This window comes from Rosa chinensis, chromosome 6, assembly GCF_002994745.2.
Source record: "Rosa chinensis cultivar Old Blush chromosome 6, RchiOBHm-V2, whole genome shotgun sequence".
Lineage (NCBI taxonomy): Eukaryota > Viridiplantae > Streptophyta > Magnoliopsida > Rosales > Rosaceae > Rosa > Rosa chinensis.
The window spans coordinates 35,668,558-35,682,778 of record NC_037093.1 but is presented as its reverse complement, the minus strand read 5'-3'; the positions used below and the strand labels follow the sequence as shown (position 1 = coordinate 35,682,778).

At 37.6% G+C, this 14,221-nt stretch overlaps 1 protein-coding gene across 2 annotated transcripts; it reads right to left on the bottom strand.

Annotated features, from left to right (window-relative positions):
• Window positions 1–3,415: 3,415 nt before the first annotated feature.
• LOC112172981 (protein GIGANTEA) lies at window positions 3,416–13,818 on the bottom strand. 2 transcript variants are annotated; one of them, XM_024310519.2, is made up of 16 exons: window positions 13,635–13,818; window positions 13,145–13,233; window positions 12,860–13,020; window positions 11,818–11,889; window positions 11,616–11,670; window positions 11,358–11,500; window positions 10,568–10,842; window positions 9,969–10,024; window positions 9,043–9,283; window positions 8,803–8,953; window positions 8,127–8,336; window positions 6,393–7,967; window positions 5,589–5,657; window positions 5,066–5,284; window positions 4,186–4,278; window positions 3,416–4,004 (listed from the first exon to the last, which is right to left on the bottom strand). In XM_024310519.2, exons 3-16 carry the CDS (start codon window positions 12,944–12,946, stop codon window positions 3,705–3,707), a joined length of 3,546 nt encoding a protein of 1,181 aa, XP_024166287.1. In that variant the 5' UTR covers window positions 12,947–13,020; window positions 13,145–13,233; window positions 13,635–13,818; the 3' UTR covers window positions 3,416–3,704. The 2 variants fall into 2 exon arrangements, with proteins under 2 accessions (XP_024166287.1, XP_040365146.1); XM_040509212.1 differs by having other exon boundaries at window positions 12,860–13,233; window positions 13,621–13,818.
• Between the last annotated feature and the right edge of the window lie 403 nt (window positions 13,819–14,221).

The window sequence follows — 14,221 nt, the reverse complement described above, 5'->3', positions numbered from 1 at the left end:
CGGATTACTCTTCTTTGTCTATTCACAGCTATCGACCTTTGAGGTTCAGATCTTCTAGTAGGAGCTTCTTCAACTTCTTCAGCAATTTCATCTGCTACTTCCTCCTCTTCCTCGTTGTCTATATCAACATCAACTTGTATAGATCTTGGAATAAGAAGAGACTTCAAACTCTACATGTTCAACAACTTTCTCTTTTCTCTAAAGATCACCATTACTAGACTTCTTTAATAACATAGTAGCTTCATCAAAAGTCACATTCCTACTAATGACAAGCCTCTTCAATTCCAAACACCACAAAAACCTATAACCCTTAACTTCACTGTCCAAACCAACAAATAGAGCCTTCTCGGCTCTTGGATCAAGCTTAGTTTTATGTGATGGGCAACCAAAAATATGCAAATTATCATAATCAAATGCAGGTTTCCCGGTCCATACCTCGTATGGTGTTTTCCGATTAATAATAGCTGAAGGTAGTAGTTTAACAAGATGGCAATCATAATTGATTACTTCTGCCCAAAACGATTTGCTTATCCTGGATTGAGCCAACATGCATCTCACTTTATTAATCAAAGTTTTATTCAACTCTCTGCAATACCATTTTGTTGTGGTGTTCTTGCAACTGTGAAACGTCTCTTTATGCCTCTAAAGGTATATTCTCCACCATTGTCTAACCTCAAAGCTTTAATCTTCTTTTTAGTTTCATTTTTAACCATTTTCTTCCAACTAGAGAAAATACACAGCACTTCAGTCTTGTGCTTCATTGTGTAACCCAAACTCTTCTAGAATAATCATCAACAAAAGTGACAAACCAGTGCCCCACTTACATTTGTATCCAAAGTAGAAAACCAGTCCTTTCTCAAAGTCATATGCTTAGTACAAGCACAATCCATCATCCACTTTTCTTTGTCATTGATGGGAGACACACACAAAACATAATCAAGTTCCTTCTCAGCAAGTACTCAATTAGCACTAGAACTTGCACCCTTGTTTTGTAGCTTCGGACAATCTTTCTTCCAATGGCCTTTATTATGGTGAAAGCTTCACATTTCCACATACCGAAGTTGTTTGTTCCATCAAATTTCTCCACTTCAAACTTTGCATTTTGCACTGTTGTTCTTATAACTCGAGCTCCACCTCCACCAAATGGATTGACCTCGACATCTTGATTGTCTTCCATCTATACCAACCGGATCGAGAGCCGAAGCTTTGATACCAATTGTTGTGCCAAATAGACACCAAGAAGACAAACCAATCAAAAACTCACAAAACACACACACCAACAATAGATACAGAAAACCCAACCACAATCAAATCAAGTACCAAACAAACTAAAGTGCAAGAAAAGGAGAAAATAACTTAGCATAGTGTTTATCCAGTTCAGCAATTTGCCTACATCTAGGGAGTAGACGGAACCACTCAATTTCATTATCAAAGAGAAGGATCTTTCTCAGATAATCTCAATAGAAAAGAACTCTCGTTTTTTCCTCAACTCTCTCTATTTTCTCACACTACAAACTGAGGCAGTTTTTTGCAGTTGATATTCTATTACAAATGGGTAGTTTATACCCAATTCAAATAACCAAATAACCTCTACAACAAAGGTTGAGCCAAAACCAACATAAAGCAAAATACAGGGAGCAACTAGTATTTAGTCTATGACGAAAAATTTCCCGTTTAGTCTCTTCTAACACTTTTATGGGAGGGCCATGAGAATGATCTTTTTCTTCAATTCAATTTTTGGAAAACTTCATTCATGAAATTTGTAGAGCTCGTTAAACAGAGTTATAGCCAATGAAATAAGAGTTACTGTTTCAAGAAATCACTATATATAGAAGTTTTCCAAGATGAAAACTTTCCTTTTTATAATGAGAATCCCAACAAACATATATCAACCGTCGACCCATTTACTATGAGATCAGGTTTGCCCAAACTTGAGTCGATCTACGCCATTCCAATTGCATCGATAAGAAACATATCGTATCTTCACACCCTCAAGACCCTGACCTTAGTTTGCATAAGAAGACACTCCTTGATGGGGATCAATCATTTTCTCCTCCACGGGTCCAATCAGGTTGTTGAATGGATCTCGCTCTTCAAGCCGTTTTAAGCGTCACTACCACTTGGGTTTTGAAGCCCTTCTCCTCGCAGTTCCACCCCAGCAAACTTCACATCTCAATTCAACATGTGGAATGAGAATTTTGAAGTTGAAGTTTTGGTTGCTGAGACTTTCGAGTGCATTTCTAGCTAATCTACTAGGAACTTATCTTTAGTGCATGTCTGAAAGTTGGTTCTAGAGTTGTGATCAATTTGGTATAGGCATTGAACCCCCATTTAGGATTTAAGTGGCGGCATGTGGGGTGCGTGCTGCCTCTTTAAGTGTGTAATTTGTTCGTTTCTGATCTAGCAGCGTCGCACCTCCTCTTTCTAGGGTCTAATCTATGTTGGCGACAACTCTCTACATTGGACCAATGTAGCAGCTCATGAGGAGAAGACTTCAATCTAGTGCAGGTGTGGTGTTTGCGCGGCTCGGGTCTTGGCTCTAATCGCTGGTGGGCAGACCTCCAAATTGACGACTTGTTGTTGTTCTGGAAAGGTCAGCCGCCAGAAAGTTTGACAGTGGCAGCGAGCAGGCTAGGGCTTCTGCTCCCTTTGCTCGAGCTTGGGCCTAGGCTTGGGCTCAAACTTGGGCTGTTTGTCTCTAATTTATGGGCCTGTAGGGAGGGTGGCAACATAATAATGAGGGTGGGTCTGGCCTAAGAGGTGGACCTTCTTGAGCAATTGAGTCGATATATGGTCTAGGGCCAATAGTTTTAGGATCATGACTGCTGCTTGTAATTATCTGAAAGAATATTACCTTTTTTTTTCAAGCGGGTTATAGATTAAAAATGCGCTCGTATTTGTTTGGTTACTAGGAAATGGCTTTCTGTTTATACCACAATTGCATGTTTGACCAATAGAACGCTGCTAATAAATGATTTTGTTCTAAAAGATTCGGATTTTATTTGTTTGTAAGTTCGCTTTCACTGGTGAGCTCATCTAGACCTGTAATGAATAGCATTGCTTAGATAGAAATATTCATGTGCATATAGACTTGGGCATTTTGACTGTCGTCAAGAACCACTAATTTAAAAATAAAAAAATATATATAAAAAACCCTAATTTGGAAACAAACTCTTTCACTCTATTCGAGCTTTAGGTGTAGTGAGAAATTCTCGCTTTACAAAGCTCTGGAGATAGAAAACAAGGGCAATGCCATAGATATCCTCACTTGGGTCCACTAATCGCTAATCTTTGTGGAGCATGGTTTAGTTTAAAGATTTTGCCTTTAAATTTGTGCCATAGAATCCAATTTTAGGTCTAGTAAAGTACTAACCTGGTTTGAAATTGAACCTGAAATAATACAGATCTGACAAGATTTTAACAACAATTAAACACCACAACACAATGCCCCATCAGGGTTCTGTCAGCAATGAGTATCATCTATTGTCTTGGTTCTCATTTTACACAAATCATCCTTTTATTAGGAAACCGTCACGTCCCACCAGAAAAGAATAATCTGACATATGCACCTTGTTGTCCCAGAAGGGTTAAAAAGAAAAAATACATTTACTTACCCGGAAACCCATAACTTTCAAGGCAATAAAGGATGCATGTATCTATTGGTAAATCGCACATCAAAATGATCCACCTGATGCTAGTTTACATTATACAGAAATAGTACAACCCAATTCCTTGGCAGCAGTATCCAGAAATTTAATAGGCATTCCGGTCGCAAGTCGGCTATGAGCTTCCCATGTCAAGCACTTTTCAATATCAGCTTGCCAATCAATAACATCTAGGTTAAAATACTTATAGGAAGGACCATGGATACCATTTATTTGCACTGGATTAGGGTTAGGTCTAATTGAACTGGCTTGCAAAATATCACGAAGAACTGATACGCTCAAAGCTCGAACGTGTGCACTAGGATGAGAAAGGCATCGGATGGTAGCTGACAGACGACACTGCATATCATCAAGAAGTGGGGCAGATAGATCACATCAATAATGGCTTTGCAATAAAATAAAGTGAAACAAAGAATTTTTTTCTTTTTCTTTTTACATCATTTCGCCTCTGCTTTTTCTCATAATATCACTGAGCCTAGGATCATACCAATTAAATGTGCAACGAGTGGTGTCAATTTACCTTTAGCAGGTTCGAAAGGCCATCTGCGACTGCAAGCCCAGATTCTCCCCACTCCAGCACAGGCTTAACTGCTCTAGCAGTTGCTTCCAGTAGCTGCCATTTATATACAGATGAATCAGAACATTTTAAGGTTGACATTTCAAAATCGATAACTATTCACTGTCCTCTACAGAAAATAAGTACAAAAAGAAATAGAAAAAAAAAACACATTTCATTAATATTGTGCAAACGAGAATCTAAAATAGATAAGTAACAACCTCATAGAAGATAGGATAAGTAATGAAGTTACTGCTATTAATTTACAATGTAAGTAAATTGTCAGCAAATGAAGATAAAATCTGCAATACTTGCAACATAGGATCCAATCAGGTGCTACGTTGCACAGTAATATCAAGTGTTTTAATTCTAGTTGATAAACACCTGGAGGGAAGCACGCATGGCTACTAGAGGAGAGGGATTAGACGAAACAAATGGTCCTATTTCATTGGGATATAGCGCAAGTTTAGAGTATCAAGCCGTTTACTTTTCTGCTTTTAATGTGTTCAGCAATGAGCAATCCAATGTATTAGTTACTTCAATGTGAAGATACAACTCCAAAAGATATAAATATAGGCAGTAGGTTAGGGAGTTTCATGTCTGAAACAAAAGTATTGAAAATCCCATTGGGAGTAAGCCTGGTGGTAAAATCCACGTTCCTTTTGAATCTGAATGGTGTTCCTAAGCTTCCAAGAAAGGAAAAAATATAGGCAAAGACTCATGTCTTAGTTTAGTGGACATAAGCCCTAGGTCCCAAGGCACACTAAATAAAGTATATGCGAAGATTCATGTCTTAGTTTAGTCGACATAGGTCATAAGGCACACTAATGTAGCTAACTGTTACCTCCAGCTGGGGTAAAGTGCAAGCTTCTCCATCAACAAGCATCCCATCAGTGGCACGCAGAAGTAGATCTGAGGCGCTAGACAAAATTACCAACGATTCCGGGCTATCATGAATTCTCATCAACTCCACAATCAATTTCACAATCCTCTGGTTGATTCTCCACATCTTCTGACCTTGATCATCATCTTTGGCAATCCAAGGCTGCAATTCCCTCTCCGCCTGCAAGAGCACAAGGTCAATAAGCTAACCACGGAAGTGCAGTGGAACTGCAGTAATTATAAATAAAAATAAGAAAGCCAGTGTCTTGGACACAGTTCCTGGAACATCTCTACCAAAATCAGGTCATACAAAAAAATTATCAATAAATAAGGTTCTCTTAGAATATTAGAAGAGCAGTTTTGTACAGAGATAAAACAAAAAATGACCTCTCCTTCAGAAAAATCAGGTTCAAATCAGTAGCCAACAAAGATAAGTAAGAAAATTCTCATATATCCGGCAGTGTAAAATGGGACAAAATTTTGACCTGTAGAACAACTGCTGTGGCTGCTTTCGTTGGTGTTGCTGATACAACGTTGCATAATGCATCGACGACCTAAACATACAAGTTGCATGCCAAACATTATACATTTTCGATTGGAATATTGAAAATAAAAGTTCAGATGGAATACTGTATAAATGTATCTAAAGATATCACTGTCACAAGCAGCATATCATTTCACGTTTATTCCCTTCCTTTCAATAAGAAACATAAAACCTATTAATAAGACTGTAGAAATGAACAAGTAAATCAAAAAATAACTCCATCTGTTATCATGAAAACAAATACATGTTGCTTTTTAATTTTTGATACGACATTTTGATATAAATTGTCGTTTACTAATAATATAAGTGCATGCTGCTGCTATACATTCCTCTTATGATAAATTTTGGTCGGTATCAAAAGCTAAAGAATTATAATAATTGGGTAGCCTTGTAACTAGTTTAGTATAAAATCTGAATCCTGAAAAAGAAATATAACAAGAAGCTGGATTGAAAAAATTCAACAAGTCAAACTGGTAGCTGAAAATGTCATTCAAATCTTAAATATTTAGGTGCTTTTGCTTTTTCAGGTGCATCATAAGGTCCATTTTACACTACACTTGCCTTAAAATGATGTTACAATTACATTTGAGTTTGGAGATAGGGGTTTGCTATTAAAAGAATGTCATGCAGACTCCACTAGTGCAATTGATGGGAAAGAAACTATAAAGTATAATAAGTTAATAAGTATAATAGGAAATAATAACAACAGCACCGACGATGATGATACAAAGAGACATAAGATTACCTGCCGCCATCCTTGTTGAGCAGAAGTGCTTTCTGCAGTAGGTTGGGTTTCAGGAGACGCAAGTAACTTGTGCCACAACAGTGAGACAACTGAGAAACATAGCTCTTGTTTCTCTGTCAGTACTGATCTTAGAAGAACCTGTGCACTGCAACTAAATCCTATATGCCTGTCCATAGTAAGGAAGTTGGCCAATTCCGAAGCATCTAATGGAAAATTTGCAACACCTTTACCAAATGTATTTCCAGAACCCCCATTAGAATGTGACGCACTCTCAGATTTGATTCTAGTTTCTGAATGCACTGAATTTTCAAATTGCGAGCCAGAGGACTGCCCTATATTAATGCATTTACTCTTTTCACAATGACTTCTCTTTCTACCTTCAGAACACACAGCAGAATCCCTCCAAATTGGCACTTGCATCAAGTGTGCTTCCAGTGGTTCAGCCTTGTTAACAATAGATGCAACAGCCTTGCTGTGAATATCTATGAGGTTGTACAGTGATGATGCTCTGGAGGAAATTTCATTATCCCACTTGCAGCGCATCAAGACAGAGAGCGCATGCATACAAGCCTTTGACCATCTAAATAATTCAGATACATGAGCCGCAACCATAGCTGCTGCAACTATCTCATTTGAACTGTAACTCCAGGAGGTGCCAACAGAAGATGGTTTCAGCAAAAACAGTGCCTCCAAAATGGCCAATATTCTGCGGGTGTGGCACATTGCTGAGTCAACGCTAATTTGAAACTCATTAGTAGACCCATTTATTTTTTTGTAAGAACTAGCAGGTCCAATTGGTTTGGCAGGCTTTGCCATATGTTTTGCATCTTTAGCATGTGAATGGTTGCTCGCCCTTGAAACCAAAGGGAACAACTGAAGCTCACAGGCAAGAGCACAAACAGCAGCTAGAACATAAGAGTCAAATGCTGCTACAGGTCCTTGTTTTTTGGTTTTTTTACTTGTCCTGTCTCTCTGCTTTTCAGACATTTCTCGTGATTCCTCAATGCATTCATCAAGTGGGTAGCTTTCTTCAACTCGTGCTTTCTTACTCCCACTGGACTGAGCTTCATGACTAACACATACAGTTAGCACAACAAACAGTAGACGTGAAGCAAGCTCTACAGATGCACATGATTCTAAGAATAGTGAATGAACCATTGTCCGAAGCTCTGCCACAGCCAGGTTTTTTGAGGCAGACCCTACGCCGAAAAGGTATCTTGTTTTTCTGTTCTGCTCTCTTGAGGACTCAGGTGGAAATGTCCTTTGAAGAATCGCTTCAACTGTGGCAACAAATATCTTCATAAGACATGCTTCAGACGGACTTCCACGAGGAAGATATTCCAAGACCTTAAGGAGGGGTATATACAGATTCCAGGATAATATTGGAGGCTGTAATGGAGTGGCAACAATGATCTCAGGAAGGTCAACTGCCGAGGAGCTTAAAGGAATTAGACCATAGGCAGCTTCCCATATGGTACAGATTCTCCATTCAACCTCAGGTCCATGGGCACAGAGCATAGAAGCAATCCCTTGGGCAGTAGCTTCAATTGTTGCTTCGGCCACAGGAACTTCTATCTGGTTAAGGAATTTGGACATGGTAGGTAAATTCAATTGATAATTACTCTATTGAGAGCACAAAAAGGTTCAGATCAAAGAAAAAGGGAAAGAAACTAGAACAAATGCTTTTTAGCTGAAAGAGTAAAACCCTGTAACTTGAAAGTTGGTCACTCGTACCTGCTTCCTGTAGCTTGAGACATAGCCACCCAAAGGCTCATGTTGAACATCAACTCCCTCAACTTGTCTCAGTGGAGGAAAAAGCAATGCAGGTTGTGAGAGTATCCGGAAAAGTAAAGCCGCTGCAGCATCAGCTGCTATACCAGCTCTCATGGACATTGCAGTCCCAATTGCACGCAAGAAATGCAAATGCATCCAGTTCCTTGGAAGCTACATCGACAAAAGAGAATACATTTAACAAAAGATGCTATGTTCATGAATTTTCAGAGCTACTATAAGTATATCTTTCACAACAGGAAGGAGGGAGAAGAAGATCAAAGATCATGTGGAAAAAATAATAATAATAAGCTGTCCCTCTATTCAACTTCCATCACCATGGAAAGCTCAGAAATGTCATCCTAGAAGCTCAAATTTAATTCTGTTTATTGTCTATGCAACATGGCATGCATTAAAATATTTATTAGTGATTGCTCTCTTTCATTCAACCGTACAATTTACTCAAGTATAAAAACCTGATTTTTGAAGTACGCAAAGGTGCAAGATGCGAGAATATTAGCTCCAAAAGGCTTATGATGATAATATGACACCAATCAAGTTTGATTTTCACCAGTATAGTATAAAATTACATTTATTCAGCTTCAGTTAGGTTGATTTTCAATCACTACTTCCAGCTTACCCTTATTCCAGATGCATAATCTTCAGCAGCGCGAAGAAGTTCCACAAGCTGTACAGCTGCATCAAGTGCATCGGGAGCCCATGATGGTGGTGCTTCTAGAAGTCCAAGAAGAAGTCTTTGGGTAGCACTTGGAGTAGCAATAGCATAATACCTATTGCCGGAAATAATTAATAGTTATGAGCAAATATATGTACATTATTGCCTTTTTGGTGACTATTGGGATGAAGGTTCTAGAATTACCTGTGAAATAAACGTGCATACGGCTCGAGAGCTGGTAGCCCTGCCACTAGATGCTCATCCAAAGCTGTTGTTGGAGGAGGAAGTAGAAGGGCAGGGACAGCTACTGCTGTTAATGTAACAGTTTCATAACGAGAAACTTCCTCATCACACACACTTAATATGACCCCAGCACCATTTGCAACAGCCCACCTTGGAGTCGATGGCATGAGTTGAGGATGCTTTCCAGATCCACGAGAAGAAGCTAAGTGTGGGGAGAAAAAAGAAGTATAAAGGTTATTCACAATTCCATCTCAACCATTATTGCAGTGGGAGAAGATGTTGGTATGGATCAAAATATTTGTTGAAATGCAGATACAAATGGAAAATTGATAAATTTCAAACGTGAAGAATTTAAATTTATTTTTCCTTTCAGGGAGTAACAAATTTTTTCCAACTACAGATAACTTAAAACTAGTAGATGAGCAAACCACTGCCCAAAACAGAAGAAAGAAGCTAAAAACCAAACATAAAAAATCAAACTACCAAACAATCACTTGACCACAGTTAGGAAGTCCAGCATTGTAGTAAAATTACAGATTCATTTAAAACATGAAAATTCGGCACCAAACATCTAAACCAATGAACAATGCGTTAATAAACATGTAAAATCATGGCAAATAAAAGGCACTTTAATTACGATGTGCAGAGCCTGCATATATATTATTTAAATAGACCACATTTGAGTACCACATCATGTGGTTTAAATGTGGTACACAAACTCTGGTTAATTTAGCATTCTACTACTTTCAACAATCATGCATTGAATATAATTTATTGTGGTGGCTTGAATTTGTACCAGAATGAAGACATTGTTAAAAAAAAAAAAAAAAAAAAAAAAATACAGTATGCAAGATTACATTAAACTCATTAAGGAAGTTTTAACTAACCAGTTGATGGTGGCTTCAGTTCTCCTGCAGCATATTTCCCCATAACTCCACTGCACCTGTTAAAGTATGCAAAGAATTTGATATTACATAAAAATGCATAAAAAAACTAACAGAAAGATCAAAGCCTGTGCTACATCAATTGTGTGAGAATGTTTAGTACAAAATGATAGCCTTCAAACATCCGTTGTATCATAACCCATTTCCTTTCTTCAGGTACACAGAACTGGTTTAATTTATAAGAAAACCTTAAACTGGACAGACCAGCATGAAGATCTCAGCCAAAACCTTCTAATTTAAACTATAAGGATGTGTGTAGAATATTGACAAACAGATTGCTAATCGACAGGCAATCCTAACGTAACGCACAAGAAAAAATTATTAAAATTTGGAAGCCTTAAATGCCTGGTTAATTAAAAGATCTATTTAATCAATTCATGATGGAAACAAACATCCAGCACCTTACAAATTATTGTCAAAGTTAAATTGCAACTGAAACTGCCGTTTTTTCACAAGGGCTGGTTTACAATAAATGACAACAAGATAATGTCTATGCTTTTCAACGAACATGACAACACAATCTCAATCCAATGTGCACTCACCAGCGGAAGTAATCACTTCTGATACCCAGAGGTGCAGCAAGCAATATATCAGTGATCCAGGGAGACAAAGGTCTTATAGGTTTCCTCTCTTGCTGTACTAAGGGTATATGGCTGGATTCACTATCAACAGAGTCGCTTGTTGTAGCATGGCTGCCACTACTGCTTCTTTCTGTTTCACAACTCTGTTGTTCCGCCTTGTATATTGGGCGATTGTAATGAGTTAAGATTCGTAAAATCTCCCCACATGCTAGGGCCCACTGCTCGGAGTACTCATTCTGTGGAAGATTCGAAGATATAATTAAAATAAAGAAAATATCTCTGACTTTTTAACATCACAGAAAGGACAATACATTTTCTGTCTACAGTGAACTGAACACAGTTGCAGTTTTCCTTATTAAGGGCAGCCTTGACAGTGATCCTTTGGTACTCATTTTTTAGCAACCTCCTCCTCAAGTCACCATGGTTCTTATGGATGACTTGAGTGGAGTTTCTAGAGTACAAAATATTTGGAACAGGTATAGGCGAAATTCTAGTTTGATTTGTTTGTTTTGGGCCTCTATCCCCAATTTTCAAAAGAAATGGAAAAAAATAATAAAATAATAATAAGAAAGGAATAAGGACAATACATTTAAAAACTCAAAAAAAAAAAAAACATTTAAAACACACTACAAGGTCATATTATGGAGAATTCAAAGTTAAACTTAAATTATAGTTCATCAAAAAAGAAAAGATCTCAATATAAGCATAAAAGAAAAGGATAGCAAACATATTTAATGGCCAGATAAATCACCTCACTGCTTGGGCAGACTAAGGATATGAAGGAAGCAAATGGTGGACTAGTCCTCTCATAGGGCAGAGTGCCATCAATGATACATGAAATGATGGGAAGGACAACAGCATGCCCATGCTCGGGATGATGGAGCACAAACATAGCTGGAATACATCCAAGTAGATAAAGTAGTCATTAAACAATGATCAGAAACATGACATGAAAATTATCAGGTCTAATCAATCATTGCACAAACCAACAGGGGTATATCATAAATACCTAACACATCGTCAAAGAGACGCTTCACCTCAGATGGGTAGCGGTTACGGATCAGCTGCAAGAAGACAATATATGTATATAAGTACAAATCCTCTTATGTAAAAAATCTAACTACACAAATAAGAAGGATTTGGCATTCTTTTCACAATTATACAGGATAAGACTGAGCTCATGAGTCAGAGCTAAAACACAAGAGGCACACCTCAGAAATATCCTCCGGAAACTGTTCTGATGTAAACTGACCAAAGTACTCCACATAGGCCGTGACTTGAGCCTACAAATAGAGTAAAAAGAGAAAAGGCAAGCATAAGTTAATCAAGGCTAGAAACTTAACAAAAATCAAGCTTGGTATAGTAAAATTGGTTGTATTTAACTGCAGATAGCATAAGAAGAGACTCCCAATTTCTAAAACCTACCAGAGAAAAGAAAAAGGCCTGGATGGTTACGATAAACTTTTAGCCAAAATAATAATGCACGTTAAGAGGCATTGGAATGTATATATATTCTACTGTTTACAGTTTCATATCCTTTTCTCAATGCTCTTACACGGTTACACCATCCATGATTCGTGGACAGCAACGTCTAGGTAGTAATAAATGTTGGATTCAGAACAATATTTGTTAAATATGGGGATCTGTTTCGTTTACTTTCTTGACTCCACTAAAATAAATAAGAAGCAATGCTTCACACTAAAGAAACAGCCGGGTTGTTGCATTGCAGGTATGGCTAAGACTCTCCTCATCATATCAAACCATGAACAAAGGGCACTATTTCAGTGAAAGGACACCCATAGGTTTTGTCTCTTTAACTGGAGTAAATGAATAGAAATGGATGATAAGTGAAAAAAAAAAATCAGATAAGTGGCTTCCCCTAATTGCTCAATCTGAGCTTGAATTTGTTGTCTTAGATTCTAGTCACTTATCTAATTACCTCGCACGCTATTAGGAAATCACACTGAACTTGAAGGGCATGTTTGGTTGTATATTATATTTTGTCTACTGTATCAGCTACCGACACACTGCAGAATCTTGACATCTACTGTGGCATCTCAACTATTTAGCTTGAGCAATAATTCATATTCTGCGTTGTATAGTTGCATTTAACTCAAAACCAAAGAGATTAGCATCCTATGCATAGTTAACAAATTTCCAAGAATAGAGAGATGATAGGTTTCACAAGTATGAACTCACACACACACACGCACGATGAAGCACAATAATAAGAAATAAAAAAAATTGCCTTACCTTTCGTCTTGGAGCGTCTTGCGGGGGAGGCGCAAACAATGAGGAGAATTGCAACCGATCAATCCATCTTTCGGATGAACAAGCCATAGAAAACTTCGAATCCGGCACCAATGATAATAACAAGCACAAGAAAATTCCACAAGAGCTTTCACTTGAACCCGCTACCAATCAAGAATCAAAAGTTTGTAGTTTAACATCCCAACAAATAATTACAGCACCGATCTCTTCCCACAATTAAGCAAAAAACACTGGTGCTACCCAGAAAACAATGAATAAATCAACAACCCTCTGTTCTTCAAGTCTCTCTGCCTCTTCCTTCAAGTTTTACTTTCCCAAATCTCGATCACTACACAACAATGACTGCAGTTCGATCTCTGCAAAACCACGGTTCAACATAAAAAAATCAGAAGCATGTAAAAAAAAAACTCAGAAATTACCACAGATTTACACTTCTCCATTTCAAAGCAACACAAAACAAAAATCACAAATAAAAAAAAGTCAGCAGTGAACACAACTGAACATTTTTTCTTCTACAAAAATTTAAAAAAAAATTAAAAAATCTGTGGCCTTCAAACTTCATATATCAATCTTACAAGCAAAAAAATCTTACGAAAAAGTCAAAAAGAAGGGAAAAAAAAAAACTGAATCACAGAAATGAAGAAATCAAAAGCAGCAACAGCCTAGACTAGCTAAATTTGTAGAGAAAAACGATACAAATTTTTGAAGCAAAAAATAAAATTTACATAAAAAAAAAAATTGACAAAAAATATCCAACACCTTGTGCTTCACTGATTCCTTGATTGCGTTAATAAGCTAGAGAAGAAAAACAGTAACACTGAGTTAATCTTTTTTATCTGTAGGTAGGGAGGAGAGAGCTGGAATATATTTTTCAAGAGAGGCTGTGGTTTGGCTTCGTTTGGTCAAGAGAGAGAAAGAGAAAGAAGATCTTTAGGAGGCCTTAGGCTTGCTCTCGGAGATTGCTGTATACGTGGCAATGATATTTTGCTCTTGACCAAGAGCTCGTATGTCACGTCATGATACATGCATGCATGACACATCATTCTCATACATGCATGCATGAGCCATCATCCACATACATGCATTAGGGGAGATTATGTCAAGGTCCGTCAATGACGAGGAGAGAGAGAGAGAGAAGAACCACTTGGTGGGCAACTTTCTCCACTTTATAGTGTCCACAACCACATGAAATATAATAATCATTCTCTTTTTTTCTAAATAAGAATATAATAATAATTATTATTATTTGGTGGAATCTGGCTATTCCAATTTGTATGTAAGAAACAGAAGATGAGGGATAAAATATTGTGTGTATGGGAGATATTTTGGATGTGGAACACGAGG

What these genes read in the sequence shown, in the direction of transcription:
- LOC112172981 (XM_040509212.1), bottom strand. Translation starts at nt 12,946, where the DNA reads ATGGCTTGTTCATCCGAAAGATGGATTGATCGGTTGCAATTCTCCTCA. An exon ending in AAGACGCTCCAAGACGAAAG is followed by an intron (nt 11,890 to 12,859) that starts GTAAGGCAATTT and finishes CTCTATTTGTAG; the next exon opens with GCTCAAGTCACGGCCTATGT. An exon ending in TATGCACGTTTATTTCACAG is followed by an intron (nt 8,954 to 9,042) that starts GTAATTCTAGAA and finishes TTCCGGCAATAG; the next exon opens with GTATTATGCTATTGCTACTC.